The 16,092-nt window shown below is 32.2% G+C and overlaps 1 protein-coding gene across 2 annotated transcripts in view; it reads left to right on the forward strand.

The window, feature by feature from the left end:
• The window catches only part of LOC119836743 (protein Wnt-7b-like), a 64,110-nt gene extending 48,087 nt beyond the window's left edge, over positions 1-16,023 (forward strand). Inside the window, exons 5-9 of one of the 2 annotated variants that reach the window (XM_038362191.1) lie at positions 7,850-7,961; positions 8,148-8,313; positions 13,633-13,832; positions 13,970-14,112; positions 14,739-16,023. In XM_038362191.1, the coding sequence (XP_038218119.1) occupies positions 7,850-7,961; positions 8,148-8,313; positions 13,633-13,832; positions 13,970-14,112; positions 14,739-14,890 (773 nt within the window). In that variant the 3' untranslated portion in view covers positions 14,891-16,023. The remainder of the gene's footprint in view (positions 1-7,849; positions 7,962-8,147; positions 8,314-13,632; positions 13,833-13,969; positions 14,113-14,738) is intronic. The other variant, XM_038362192.1, reaches the window with a different exon arrangement.
• Positions 16,024-16,092: the final 69 nt, after the last annotated feature.

Here is a 16,092-nt window from a genome sequence, read left to right on the forward strand (position 1 = left end):
TAATAAATGTTATTTGCAGTTAACAATTTTCTTTTTTCTTTATTACAATATTTATGGCAAGACTAGGTATATGTGTATGATGCATACCAGCTGTTAAGGTCATCATTTCCACAAGGTGCAATTCAACCTAGATCCAAAGAATCCTATCCTACTAATATTATAAATGCGAAAGTTTGTAAGGATGTGTTTGTGTGTATGTGTGTTTTTGCTCTTTCATGCAAAAACCACTTAATCGATTGCAATGAAATTTTGTACGTAGGCAGCTGGACAACTGGAATAACATAAATGCAACTTTTTATCCTGATATTCCTACGGGATACGGACTTACGCGGGTGAAAGCGTGGAGCGCAGCTAGTCATGTAATAAACTTATGTAAAAATATATAACAAGATATGAAACGTATAACATAATATTATGAGAAATGTATTATATTATTGCATATTTAGGTGAACGTTACAAATAGCTGTGTTTTATATACTGCAGCTAAAGAGCTGGCAACCGAAAATACTGCTTTTAGAAACACGTAATTTTCACAAGTTTTACACGGTTACGATACGTTCCTATATTATGTTCATAAATTGATAATAATGTACTATAAACATAGACAAATTATTAGAATTTCTATAAAAATAAATAGGTACATTTGGAAATTAACACGCGATTGATTCCTAGCCATTCTATTTGATCGAGGTTTCGAATATTCTACACTTTATAAATTAAAAGTTTAAATCTTTTCCTAATCCGCTCACAATTAACAATACATTACTGTTGCTACACTGTTTTAAAATTATTTTTACTTACAATCAAAAACAAATAAACCAATCTATACGGTTTTATATATACAATTACTATCAAATAGTCATTAAGTTATTTTATAGACTTATAAATAAACATATATCCATTTCGAAGATATCATAAGAAGATATATAATCAATGCATTCTCATATAATATCGCTAACAAATCTACAAATTAATAGACGCGCTCATTAAAACCTTTTTATTTACATATTCCTGTTATACAAATAAGAATAAAAACACACTCACGAAAGCAAATAAACGTACGATATCACACCCACATTGACACCTGTGATTTATACTGCACGGCTAATTGACTTGTGTTTGCTCAACGCTTTTATAATATACGATTTGTCGTAACGGCATCGGGTGGCCGTTATTTTTAAATAATTTATCAGATGAAGCTAGTGTAGATATTGGTTCTTTTGCAAAATTAAACGTTAAATGAAAAATAACGATGATATAATTTTCAGTTAAATACGAACTTTGCTTGCGACAAACGACTGAAACGACGACTGTAATTGCCAGCATTTAGAATTTCAGCAGATTTTAAAATGCAATAAAAATTAGGTTAATAATAATTGACATATCGTTGATTTTTCCAGCAAAAACTCTTATAGTAAATCAACGGGACGATAAAATTATGATTAATCTGTTTGTACGTGAAACACACGCAAAAAACTTAATCAATCTTTAGACTGTTATCAATCAAAATTGATAGGTTCAAATTTATTACGCATTACCTTGTGAGTGTGTGAGCTTATAATTTGTCGCTCATTTAATAACATCATAGTTCCGTAACGTGCTTCGTGTTAGCTTATATGATTTACTACATAGGTAGTAGGTAAACTACGAAATATTGCGAATACTATCTCTAAAATAAGATAACTTTTTTATGAAATTTCACCTAGTACCCAAATTGAATCCATGAAATTTCTTTAAATTTATTTTCATTCCGATCGGAAAATCTTTCTGGTGATTGACAAAACAATACATCTACAAATGAGTACTAGCCCATAATATTATTTCTTGATAAACGTATCTTGACGGTAAGTAGATGAAAACGTGAAATAACGTCAGTAATGTTTTAGTCGCAGCTTCAATACGTTCCACATATTTATTTATAGTACTTGTTTGTACGTCCTGCTACGAAACTTGGTAACAAAATAAATTTCATACTAATTTAATTTCTTATCGCTTTAGAGTGATTTCTTCCAGTAAATTTCGGGTACAATAGAGTAATAATACCATGACATTAAAGGGAAATCTTAGACATACATATTATATGCAACAATATTAATAAAAGCATAAAAGAGACGATAAGAAAATGAGATAAGATACCACTATAAAATATTCTTTTTAAATTAATAAGTTAATAAAAAAAGCTGTTAGTTACTTTATTACAGTACTAAAAAATATGTAATAATGTTTTTTTAATTAATCAAACAACTTTTTAGACGAGATAAACTTATTTAGTTTTAAACGCAACGATAACGATACGACTACGATATTTGATCGCTCACGGATCTTTATTGTGATACCCGCGGCAAGATACTCAAGTTTGTTTTATTTGTTGTGATGCTAATTGACGGACAAGTTCGAATGACTTTCCGATTGGCGCCATTTTGTTTGACAGCCCAACGTTTATATTGACAGTTCCAATAATTAGTGATTTGTCTCTGATTGGAAACGAAAGTCATTTTAGGCGAGCTGAAATATTAACAATAGAGAATTGTAGTAATGTTATTTCTAACTTGGTATTATCTTACTGCTTTCTAGTTATGTCATCATATTTAATGTTTTTTTTTCTTCGTATTGTTTTGCAATGAAATTACTAAGGGAGTATGGATTCCTTTTTAATTATATATATACAAGTATTCATTACTACACATTCTAAGAATATGTAGATACAAATTAACCACTTATAAAAATTTGACTGATATTTAGTAAGCAGGTAATATAAAACCTGATATAACATTAAAGCATTTTCCGTAGACCATACGGACGAATAATGAATAGGCATTTAATAAAAATAGTTTCATGTTGATTTGTTTTGTGCTTTCAAATATACAAAATAAATTCTACTAGTATATACATTTACACAAATAAATCACAATAAATCGATATTTTCACAATAAACAAAGGTCAGAGGTAGCACGAATGAAACGAAATGGTAATAATGACTTAATTGAACACAGTGATTAATCGTTTTGTAATATTTATGTAAATTTTATAGCCTTGTATTTGTTATTATAAAATATTGTATCGTAAACTGCCTTTAATGTTTGAAAACGAAGTGGACTCCACCAGATTTAGAGCTACAGTAAGAAATAGTAGAATTTATGAATGAAGGTTGTTACAATGCTTCTGTATTATTATATTTTATTGTGGGAATTGAACACGCTTCGGCACGAATTGGGCCAGCTCGCCACGGGGAAGTACCACACCCCCACAGAAAACCGGCGTGAAATAATAGCTTGCTATTGTGTTTCGTACGGTGAATGGGGCAGCCGGAGGCCTATTTCCTTCTCCTAGCCTTTCCCAGTCCATTCCTTCTTTCTAGTCATCAATCCTTTCCTGATCCCTTATCCCTTAAAAGCGGGCAGCGCATTCTCAGAGGTCTGAGCTTCTGCGAATGTTCATGGGCGGTGGTGATCGTTTAAATTACTGGAAAACTACCTATGGAAAACTTGAAATATATATCGGTCTCTTGTCCAAGCAACATTTTTTAAAAGGATTTTCATAGTCCTTATCATCCTCCTTATCTAAATCAAAATAAGTGCTTGTGTAGCAGAAACACATACCTTAACAGGTTGCAGACTAAAGCATTACAACATATAAAATTTCCAGAAATTCAAAGTTTAATATATCCTAGTAACATTATAAATGCGAAAGTTTGTAAGGATGTGTGTGTGTGTTTGTTGCTCTTTTATGCAAAAACTACTGAACCGTTTGCAATGAAATTTGGTACGTAGACAGCTGGACAATTGGAATAATATAAGTAACTTTTTATCCCGATCCGACAGATTCCTACGGGATACGGAATTACGCGGGTGTAACCGCGGGGCGCAGCTAGTTGTTAATAAATTCGATAATTTTCTATAAACAATGTTTATTCATTACCGATTTGTCACATTATTCATAACTAGCTTTTCGCCCGCGGCTTCGCCCGCGTATAATTCGGTTATATCGCGCGACATGGTAAGGAATATTTTCTTCGTATTAAAAAGTATGTTTTGTTCTTTCTCACGTTTAGCTCCATCTACATACCAAGTTTCATCAAAATCGGTTTGACAATAACGAACTTTCATACAAACTTTCATCCCCTCTTTCAACCCTTTCTACCCTTTTTTCGCGATAAAAAGTATCCTATGTCCTTTCCCAAGTTCAGTTCTATCTTCATACCAAATTTTGTCAAAATCGGTTCAGTGGTTTTGGCGTGAAAGCGTAACAGACAGACAGACAGACAGAGTTACTTTCGCATTTATAATATTATATATATATAGTAGGGATTAATCTTGTAAATCCACAATAACCATTTAAATTTTGAACTTAAAACAAATTTTAACTGTCCACCTGATGTTTACTTAATCTCAGTTGTTTATTAACATAATAAAGTATGTCAAATAGTCAAAACACGGCAGAGTAAAAGTTGATGAGATAAAAGATGTCAACACAATGTTATTGAATGTGTAATATTATCTAATTTTTATTATCTCTCATCCATTGTATCGTATGGTCTTTTCATTCGCACATTAACAGCAATTTAAAAAACTAAATTTGAAATTATTTTTGGTATAAACGTATAATATGTTAAATTGATTAATTAGATAAAGAAAATCCAGATTTTCATCATGATAATGCGAGAGCTTTTTCTAATATTACTACACCACACTAATCAAAATTAAAAACCTTATAAAATATTAAGATGCGCGCTGCAAAACAAATAAAAAGAACATAAATTAAAACATGATCTGTACATGTATTGAACTTCAAAAGTGGGTTGCTACATTTCCTTTCTCAGTATAGAATACAAAAATAAATTTATAAGAAACAATTTAAAAATATATCGATTTTTACACCCTCATGATGATATCATGAGTATCATATTATGATGAAAATCGATTCCATTCAATTACCATTAACAGAATATGCCAGAGCGTGATAAACAAACGCCTGTACACATTTTTCATATTTATTTACCCATCGCAATAACATCTTGACATATTTATTATGTCCGTCACAAGTTTCTCAAGTAATTAAGATTTCAAACATTATCTTGATTGCATAGAAAATTCATTTATTCAAAACAATTGAATGGTATTGCCATAAATCTGTCAATAATTATGATCCGTTCACGACTTGGGGGTTTAATTATTGCTATATACATACATTTTAATTGACATAATATGGAATTATGATAGTTTGAGTGTCATATTTATAAGTGGGGATAACCAACCTCCTTAGAGCGTGGCTTCATACGGAAATAACTCGCCTTTGTAACTTTGTTATGAGGTATTTAATACATTTTATTTATACATAATGGAATAAAGCACTTAATATAAAACGTAATTTATTCATACTTATTGCCTACAACATCGTTCACATTTAGCGTACGAGTACACCCAAACTAATACACATCAAAGTAAAATCTACAAGCCTCTTTAAATTTTGTCTTTTGCACATTCCGTATTTTCAAGGATTTCTTTTATTTATGTTTGTTATTATTGTATAAGTGGATAAGCTGTTTCGCCGTCGCAGTCCTAATAAATTTTCATCGTACAATCTTTCATCCCCTATTCTATACCCTTGGGAGTACAATTTACCAAAATCCTTTCTTAGCGGCTGCCTCCGTCATTACATGTATCTGCATGCCAAATTTCATCCCGATCCGTTCAGTGATTTGGACTGTGAGTTGATAGATCTCTATGGCAGTCTTTGATTATTCTTTAATAATTGGATTGTGTTCAGCGATAATATGTTAACAATTTTTTTTTAAATAATCATTAATCTATCGATTGTACTAAACAAATGATTCACTGTTATATTACAAGAAGAATAATGTTCCAGATCATCAAAATAATTGCCCGTATTCTAGCATGCTTTTTAATCATTATAAGAAATGTTTAGAGGTCACTTTGTGATTTTTCCCACCGAATAAATTTTAAAAGAGTGTTTTCGTCACACTATATAATTAGCATAATATGGATTATCATAGTAGTGGGTCACATATAAGATATTTATTATAATACACACATTTAGCCACTTACATAGTTGATAGTCCTAAATAATAATAGATAAATAAACAAATATTGTAACGTAGACACTTGCCTATAATAATAACGTATAGTTATATTAAAATACTACCAGTCCAGCCCTGCTTCGCCAGAGGATTCGCCAGTATATGTCATTCATAAAGATGGAGCTTTCAAATTGAATTTTTTTTTGAAATCGGTCCAATAGTGTTTGTGTGAAAACATAATAAACATACATCAAATAGCTCAAATTTTTGCTCCTTATAAAATTAGTTTCGATTCCGCTCATAAAACCTCATTATTATAATTTTAGAATTATATAATTATATAATCATGGTTGCCTGGAAGACATCACTTCTAAGTGATAAGGCCGCCAAACAAATTGTACACTTTCTTCTGCTTTCACTTTATTATAATAATGATTATTATTATTACTTTCCTTCAATGTACAATCTTGTTGAAGAGTTAAATAAATAAATAAATAATTGGAACTTTACTAAATGTAGTCATCATAGCTTAAGTAAATACTATGTCTCCAGCAGGGAACCAGTTTCCGATGACCAGGATATCAACCCCAACTATTAATAACAAATTCTAGTTTTATTTACATTTCCCTTGTCTTTGATCTTTCGGAGACACTTGCAAATTGTCTATGATTATCCTATTTAATACATAGGTCTACTAGAGACTAGGGTTTGATAAGCATTGTTAAATTTGAAGAATTTATTAGGGCAATAAGCAATACCAAAGGTAGGGCTAAAAGGGGAAGTAAAGCGTTCCAGAAAATAGATAGACAAGTTTAACAACTATACCCAACTGAATATTGTAAATCACAACTGAATATCTACAGAATCCTACCTTAAACAAAAATTAGCCTCGAATCGCCTACAAAACATCAGAACCAGATCAAATTTAAATGAGACCACTTGAAAGGCACCAGCTTTCAAATAAAAAACGAATCATCAAAATTGGCTCACCCAATCGTAAGGTCTGAGGTAACAAAACCAAAATAAAATCACTCAAATTGATTACCTCGTCCTTTTTTCATAGCCAACCGGAAATACGAAGAATTATAAATAAGAAATGAATATAATTATATATGTGTCAGGAAGCTATGAGTGGAAATAAGGCATAACTAGGGCTGTGAAATTCATATGCTAATGTAGTATGAAATTGTTTGTTTACTTTCTTGACTATTAACAAGGCTTTAAAAACACAAATCAAACCTGTAAAACTAAGTAAACACAACCTTACAATCGATTCCTAATTGACTCATTATAGAGGAGCCGAGATGACAGCTTCATGATAAATATCATACGATTCAACTGACCGTTCTCACGATCACACTTGATTTATTTATAGTTCACGTATCTCCTTTCAATAAAGTTTCATAACCAACTGAATTAACACAATACTTCTATTTCTTGTTGTATTGTGCTGTATGCGCTGCTATTGGACCATTGGTTTTTAAAAATCGAATGCGAATGTCAAACGCTTCCTTCTCTCAAAAACTTTTTTATAATACAGTGGCCAATGGAATTGGGAGATCGTTTAGTATGTTCTATAAACATAAAGCTAAAGATTTTGTTTGTTTGAACGCGCTAATCTAAGAATTATGTGACCTTAAAAAGACCAGGGCAATTTTGCAATAAATCATCTGCATTCCTCTTGAATATTATGACTATATATTATAATCACTCTATCTATTAAAAAAACCTCATCAAAATCTGTTGCGTACTTTTAAAGATCTAAGCGTACAGACACAGACGGCGTAAAGCGATTGTCATTTAAATTTTCAGCCACAAGAGAAGCCGCCTTCACATACGCCATAACGTCCGCTGGTGTGACGCATGCGCTCAGCACAGCCTGCGCGAGAGGCGATTTGCCAGCATGCGGGTGCTCTTCTAATAGGTAAGTTTACTAAACTACCAGGTAAATTATCACAGAGTTATTTTCTAATATATTACTTATCACATAGGATCATAGGGGATGCGTTAGCTTTCAAATAAAAAAAAATCGTCGAAAAGCCGGAGCTAGTTAAAAATAAAATGCGATATATTTAAATGCACTCAAGTAAGAAATTACAAATCATCCTAGACGCCGCGCCCCAAGTCCATCCGACCAGTTCCAATGGGGGGGCTGTGGTGAGGCAGCTTACGGGGCCAGGTTCGCGAGGCGGTTCCTGGACTCAAGGGAGATAGAGTCCGACGCCAGGAGCCTTATGAATCTGCACAATAATCGCGTGGGAAGGAAGGTGAGCGAGGTCAGATTATTTTACACTTTTTTGAATGTTTGTCTGCGCCATCACTACTTAATATAAAACGCTTTCAATCTGTGTATTTTGATGGGTTATTTTTAATAGATAGTGTAATTCAAGAAGGTTTATATATTACAACGTACAAAAAAGGGAGGAAAATGGGTTTAACTCCGAACTTAACACGTGCGTCGCCGCTGGCAAAAGCTACTTTAGAAATATTTCATTGCCGTTAAAATGATTTTTAAGTTAATTGAATAAAAATCAATTAATTAATATATGATTAAAATTAACATATAAATTGACAAAAACTTTCTCTACTATATACTATGGAAATTAATTTTATATACAGAAAATTCAAAATTATCTAATGCACTGCAATTGAATCTTCACTTCAACCCTGCTCTGACATTACAAATGATATACTTCTTACCCAGTTACTTCGAACGGCGTGTAATTTCAAAGTTATTTCTTCGATTTGTTCCGTAATTTCCTCCATAGATAAACCAGTAACAAGCATTGAACATAACAAGACACATCCGTTATTTTCATATACCTTCAATTTTGTTGTAAATTTTTTTTCGACGTTGATATATTTATCTAGCATTCTTTCCCTCATTAAAGCCCTAATCGTACACCGATTAGATTCTATTGGAGTCCAGTCTACATGAAGATAATAGAAAATGCTGTTATGTATTGCGAAAACAATTTTTCACCGACAGTAGACCCGGGGGGTGGGTCGTCTGTCATTGAGTTATTAAAAGTTTTTTATGCAAGGCAAGAAACTCGGGTTCGAATCCCGCCCCGTGATCGAATTTTTTCTATTCTTTCAAAAAATTTCTCATTTATAAAAAGGCATTTCAATGCCATAAAACTAAAAATTAGATCTTTTTGTTTATTTAATTTACTTAATTTAGTCTAGACATACATATATTGAAAACTACAGTACTCATATTAACTAATTTTACTCACATCTTTTATTAAAAAAATGTATAGCTTCTTTTTTTATGTCATAGTCGGCAATAGAACTGGTGGGTCGCCTGATGGTAAGTGCTACCACCGCCCATGAACATTTGGCGAGGCATAAGGTTAATTGGAGACCTAACGCCTCTAATTGTGAAGGGATTAAGAAAGGATTGACGATAGTAATAAAGGAAAGGGCTTGGAAGGGTAAGGAATAGGATATGGGCCTCCGAATCTCCCACACATCGTACGAAACACAATAGCATGCTATTATTTCACGCCGGTTTTCTGTGGGGGTGCGGTAGTTCACCGTTGCGAGCTGGCCTAATTCGTGCCGAAGCGTACTCGACTCGAACATTAAAATGCTTCTTGTGACTTCACCACGACTATGTGTCACACACCTGAACTTTATTCTATAGTATGATTTTAATTTGTCCGTAATACCATTGACTTTTCGCTGTTTGATTGATCATTAAGAACCGTTGCTTATAAATTATAAAGGAAAGCATTCCTCTATTAGTTATCATTGCACAGCATTAAAATAATGAACCATTAAATGAAACATTGACATCAAACTAACCACCATTGCGTTTAATGCAGTTTAGTAAAGCATTCCAACTGCGAGTGTGTAATCTTCGAATGTAATATTGGAGCAATTTCTTCGAATGATTTCCTTGAACGGTGCACAAATTGCACTGGGATGTTTTAGCTTTCAATCAAGCGGTCATCTTGTGGGGCTGAATACATTTGGTCGTTGATTGCCGTAGTTAGAATTTAGTCTTATATATACTATCCTACTAATATCATTAATGCGAAAGTTTGTAAGTATGTGTGTGTGTGTTTGTTACTCTTTCACGCAGAAACTACTGAACCGATCGCAATGAAATTTGGTACGTAGACAGCTGGACAACTGGAATAACACACAGGCAAATTTTTATTCCGATATTCCTACGGGATACGGACTTGCGCGGGAGAAACCGCGGGGCGCAACTAGTTTAGTATAATAAAATATTTAATGATATGTATTGTATATAAATAGATGTTATAAAACTGTAGAAGAGGTGAATTCTCTAATATTTAAAGCAAACAATATTGCATTAATTATTTAAATATTTACCTCATTTCATTTGAAAAACCTCTGTAGCATATTGCACTGTTTTTGTTCTTAGGATGATGATTATGTAACAATCTATTGGACAAAATAAAGTACATTCATTTCGTTTCATTTCAATTATTAACTCTTCATATGTAAAGAACAGCCTTTTGTACAAAATTAATGAGTTATTATTTTGTATAAGTTTGTTTTGTTTTTGTACAATAAAGCATGATAAATGAAATCGAAAAAGAACCCTGTTTTATACGATTGATCGAAGAATATGTTATGAAAAACGATGTGAAATAAAGGTGGAACGACAGGAAGGTTTAACCAATGATAACACTTTGAAATAATGAAATGAAATGAAAATATTTTCTTAAAAACGACTAAGTTGTAGGTACAACTTAGTCGTTAATAGTAATAGTAACTTTTTTGGGTTTATTATACTAACTACCATGGCATACATGACTACATCATAATAAAATTAATCACTTCCCACATTTTAATTTTTTATATTACAGTTTAACATAATAGGGCAAAATTTATATCATAATGAGGGGACAAAGTTTCCAGAAATACGTTAAAAATATTGCGTAGATATTCAATGTTGATTTACATAGACCCAAACCGTTCCTAATATATTCGTTCGACAACTTTGATGCCAGGGGGTCCAATTATGATATTGTGCGAAACGATGTTACGTGTGTCGAAGGGCGCAATTACCCTGCGGGCTACTCGTCCGGTAGGGTTGGTACTACAAAGTAATTATAAAAAATTAAATTTTCAAATTATAAGGCTCTTAATATTAATTCATGACTACTCAGTATAATTATTAAAAAAAAACGCAGAATATTATGATTGGTGCGCTTAATATGTTGCATAAATCCTCTAAACTCTCTTTACAATTAATACATATCTGAATGAACAGAATATTAAAATAGATGTTACACGATCAGTATATATGAATTACTATTTTTTTAAGAAATTATTTATTAAAATTGTCACGTTTACATTTTACGTTTAATGTTAAACGAAATTCTTACTTTAGTCACAGATAACATAATGCTCTACATTCAGATAATTTTTAACTTTTTCAATTTAATTAGATAAACAATTTTGTTACTATTCAATGTCTATGTAGCGCGTCTCAGATGTTTGCTAATTGCCAGACCGACGATTTTTACGCGATAATGAGGAAAAGGGCAGCATCTATGATGAAGAGAATGCGTGAGAGTTCCAATGGTATTCTGAAGACATTAATTGAGAAAGTAGACGGTCCATTCCTTAAGCGGTGGGCAAATTTACATTGTATGCAATATAATTATAATAATGGATAATTTTGTAATGGTTTTAATCTTGTTAATTTGTATTGAATTTAATTTTATAATACGTATTACTAACATAGTTTCTAAGATTAATGTATACTAACACAAATATGGATGAATATCTGAAAATAAAAATATTATTATATTATTATTATTTACATACTATTGTTTAAACTAAGATTATTTTAAAAAAAGGACAACCCTGTATATATTTTTTATTTGGTTGTACAAACTACATGGACAATTTCAATCTTAAAGTAGACCTCCCGTAAAGTATAAGCTTTGCGTTGATAGTTTTATTATTTTTCATAAATATGAGCTTTCAATAATGCACATATTCCGGCAATCTTTAATAACGATGGTTTCTTTCTGTCAAATTATTAATATCTTAGAAATTTATTACCTGTGCGATCTATCAATAGACGTAAAACTTTCTATACTGTATAAAAAATAAAATAAACTTACACTTATCTCAAAACAAAATCTTAAACAAATTTGTTTACAATCATTTCATCTCAGAGCTGGGCTACCTTTTATTTTGCCACTTTACTTAATGCGATAAACGCCATTTTTGTTTTTTTTACGCGCCAACACACGCTACGGTCAACATGTTCACAGATAAAACAAAACGCGTACAACAGATAATATTATACGAAGCAAGTACTGGAAGTGCATTAATGCGTGTTTCATGCTGTTTTAATCAATTTATTCGTACTAAAGGCTACTGTTTTTATTTTTAGTTGTTGTGTTCTTAATGAACATGAAGTTGTTTTTTCCACCGACATCTTTTATATTTGTTTTATAGATAGTAAAGCACAGGCATGACCATTTTAATTGGAGATGTCCATTAATTAATAAAATTTGTATCTAAATTACGTTCATGGAAATACACAGTACACACGGTTATCAAATAAGAAAATCATAATGATGCCTTGTTTGATTTAATTTTTTGTGTATTTACTCTATCTACCTATAAAGTATACCAAAATTGGATTAAAAAACTAATAAAAATGTTCAGTACTTTGTCGATTGATCAGATAAGTTATAGGTGCAACCAGCTGCTTATAGTTAGCCTGTGTTATTGTGAGTTAGGCTAAACATAGCTAATATGAATTTCATATATTTCTAGCTGATCCGGCAAAGGCTGTTCTGCCTCACTCTTATCATTTAGTGGTATTAAAAATAGATGTTGACCTACAGACCTACCTGATATGCATACCAAATCTCATAAAAATCAGTCCATCTATTTCGGAGGAGTATGGTAACTTACATTATGACACAAGAATTATATATATATATATATATATATATATATATATATATATATATATATATATATATATATATATATATATATATATATATATATATATATATATATATATATATATATATATATATATATATATATATATATATATATATATATATATATATATAACGTATCACACATGTACTCACTCCAGAATGGCAATACGAAAGTCAGGTAATTGCCCTACTTTTGTTGGCAAGCGATCTTGAAGACCGGCGTGAAATTGAATACTGCTGTGTTTCGTTCGGTGAGTGGGGGAGCCAGATGTTTTCCTTATCCTTTCCAATCCTTTCCATTATTCCTCTCCTCAATCCTTTCTTAATCCCTTTCCAATTTGAAGTCGGCAATCCATTTGTAGAGGCGTAATATCTACCATCGACTTTACGCCTTTTCAAAAGTTCATGGGCGGTGGTAGCGCTTAGCATCAGGTGACCCACCAGCTCCAATGCCGATGGTGACATAAAAAAATCTATTTTATATGTGACAACTGTCAGTGAAAAAGCAGATTAATTGGCGTATTCATGTATATAATTATTGTTCGTGTATAACCTGTCTATCCTTTTGATACTTAATTGTTTGTTTTAACGATTACATTGGTAGCCAAAATCCGAATAATTTAATCCGTTCTCCAGATGGTGAAAGACCTAGTCCGCCGCGAGTGCAAATGCCATGGCGTCTCAGGCTCCTGCGCACTCCGCACGTGCTGGCGCGCACTACCCCCCTTCCGCGCTGTTGGTGCAGCACTGAGGGAGAAGTACCACCGCGCGCGGTTGGTCGCGCCCCATCCGCCGCCTGCAACTCATGCGCCGCAGACGCATTTGGTCATACGAAGGTAGGTAATTTACCTTTGAAGGTTTGTTGTCTCTGGTATATTTGTATGGCCTACGATTGGTATGTTTGATGTTAAACTAAATGAGAAATGCCCTTTCTATACTTTGAACATTTAAGCGATGTCTTATCTAATTTTAGGCCAAGACAAAATGCAGGTATCGGCAGGCAGCCCCGCAAGTCAGAACTAGTGTATCTAGAACCGTCCCCATCTTACTGTGAAGCCGATCCCCTAACTGGATCTTTTGGGACTCACGGCAGACACTGCAATCGGACGTCTCGAGGTATATATACAAGGGCATATTGTCCTCTATGAATTTCCAGTATGCATTAGATTTAACAATATCAGGCTAAGACAAAATTCATTGTGTTATTTTTATATTTAAAACCCTTTGCTTTTGAAATCGTTTTGAATCATCAAATACGTTCGTATATTATACTAGCTGCGCCCCGCGATTTCACCCACGTAAGTCTGTATACCGAAGGAATATCGGGATAAAAAGTTGTCAATGTGTTATTTCAGTTGTCCAGCTTCCTACGTACCAAATTTCATTGCAATCGGTTCAGTAGTTTTTGCGTGAAAGAGTAACACATACATCCTTCCTCACAAACTATCGCGTTAATAGTATTAGTAGGATAGGATACGTCGCTCTCTTACATAGAACATACCTAGCAGAGATAAAAGTCAAAAGAAGAGAGATGTGTTATTCTACATCATACTTTAAAGTTTAATGTCTTACATTTTTAAAAGTAACTTCTATAACAAGTTTACACGTAACGTCATGGGCGGGTTGAAAAAAATGTACACAATTTTAGCCCTCAACGGCATCACAAAAGTAATCATCAAAAAAGTATAAATTATTATTATAAGATAAGAATTAACTAAATCCTAAATCATTGCTATTTCCAGGTGAAAACGGTTGTGAAACTCTCTGTTGTGGTCGAGGATACAACACGATTCAGTCAGTTGAAGAATCTAAATGCCGGTGTAAATTCCACTGGTGTTGTCGCGTTTCGTGCGAGAAATGTGTGACTCGCACTGAAATACACGTGTGCAAGTGACAATGTAGTGTTAGTTGTGTCTATGGCAATGTTTTTGTTTTCTCGCCATCTCTTGGACTGTTTCTGTACTAAACGCGAAATACCTATTCTAAGTGTTTTGATAAATACAATTTTTAGTATTGTAGGATTGTGATGCAGTGACACTAACTACTATTACGGTAGGTTTTTTAATTAATACCATGTAACAAGCAAAATTCGTTCTTGTCTTTCAAATAGAATTCAAAAAAATAGGAGGTCCTCAAATCAACTTTTTTTATCAAAGTTTGCTTCTTCTGTGTGGTCCCATTTTTTTAATAAACAGATGCTTTTTTGTGAAACAAATAACACACATCTAAATCAGCATATCACTTCGACAGTTTATTGCTTCAACTTTTAAAAAATCGTACCTATTATTCTGTGTTACCTTAAAATAAGAGCCATTTTTAGACGATTTTTAAGGCACGTGAGCAGGTACAGTGGTAACGTTGATAGAATGTTTTATAAGCCTATATTTAACACCTTACAAACTCTAATTAAACAAGTAGGTATATATTATAGGCATCGATTAATTCGCTCAAAATTCTACGTATAAAAATCATTTGTAATTTTTTTTTCACTTTAATTTTGTTTTCAAATGTCTCTAATGCAGCCATATTTCCGTAGGTTTCTACATATTATAATTTATGAAACATCGGGGGCACTTGCCGTTTACTATATATTTTAAGTAAAAAACATTAGTTGAAGCATGAACTATTCATAAGTTTAATGTAAATATGCCACCAGTATTTTATTATTAACAATTTAAGTGTAATGCGTTCAATGTTAAGACTCAGCGGCTTTAAAATGTAATATTAAGATTATGCACTATAGAATGTCTTGTATGACCATTTTAATTTTTATTTTAAATCATTCTTTCTTTTTACATGAATTTATTCATTTTTCATATTAATTAATTTCACATATCATTACGTCCAAAACAATGAAAGAAACTTTAATGAAAATAAATAATAGCAACTGTATTTCATAAAAATTTTAATTAATTATCTATGGTCATACTGTATATTCTTTTCAAGTACTTATTATTAATGCATTCCGTATAGATTAAGGCCTAACTTATTCATACCACGTAAATATTAATAAAATTTTTCAAAGTATTGTTTTTTATTTTATTTCATGTGTTTCAACGCATGTCTGAAAAGGCAAGCCTTCCATAATACTCATAT

Source organism: Zerene cesonia, chromosome 25 (genome assembly GCF_012273895.1).
Source record: "Zerene cesonia ecotype Mississippi chromosome 25, Zerene_cesonia_1.1, whole genome shotgun sequence".
In the NCBI taxonomy this organism is placed as follows: domain Eukaryota; kingdom Metazoa; phylum Arthropoda; class Insecta; order Lepidoptera; family Pieridae; genus Zerene; species Zerene cesonia.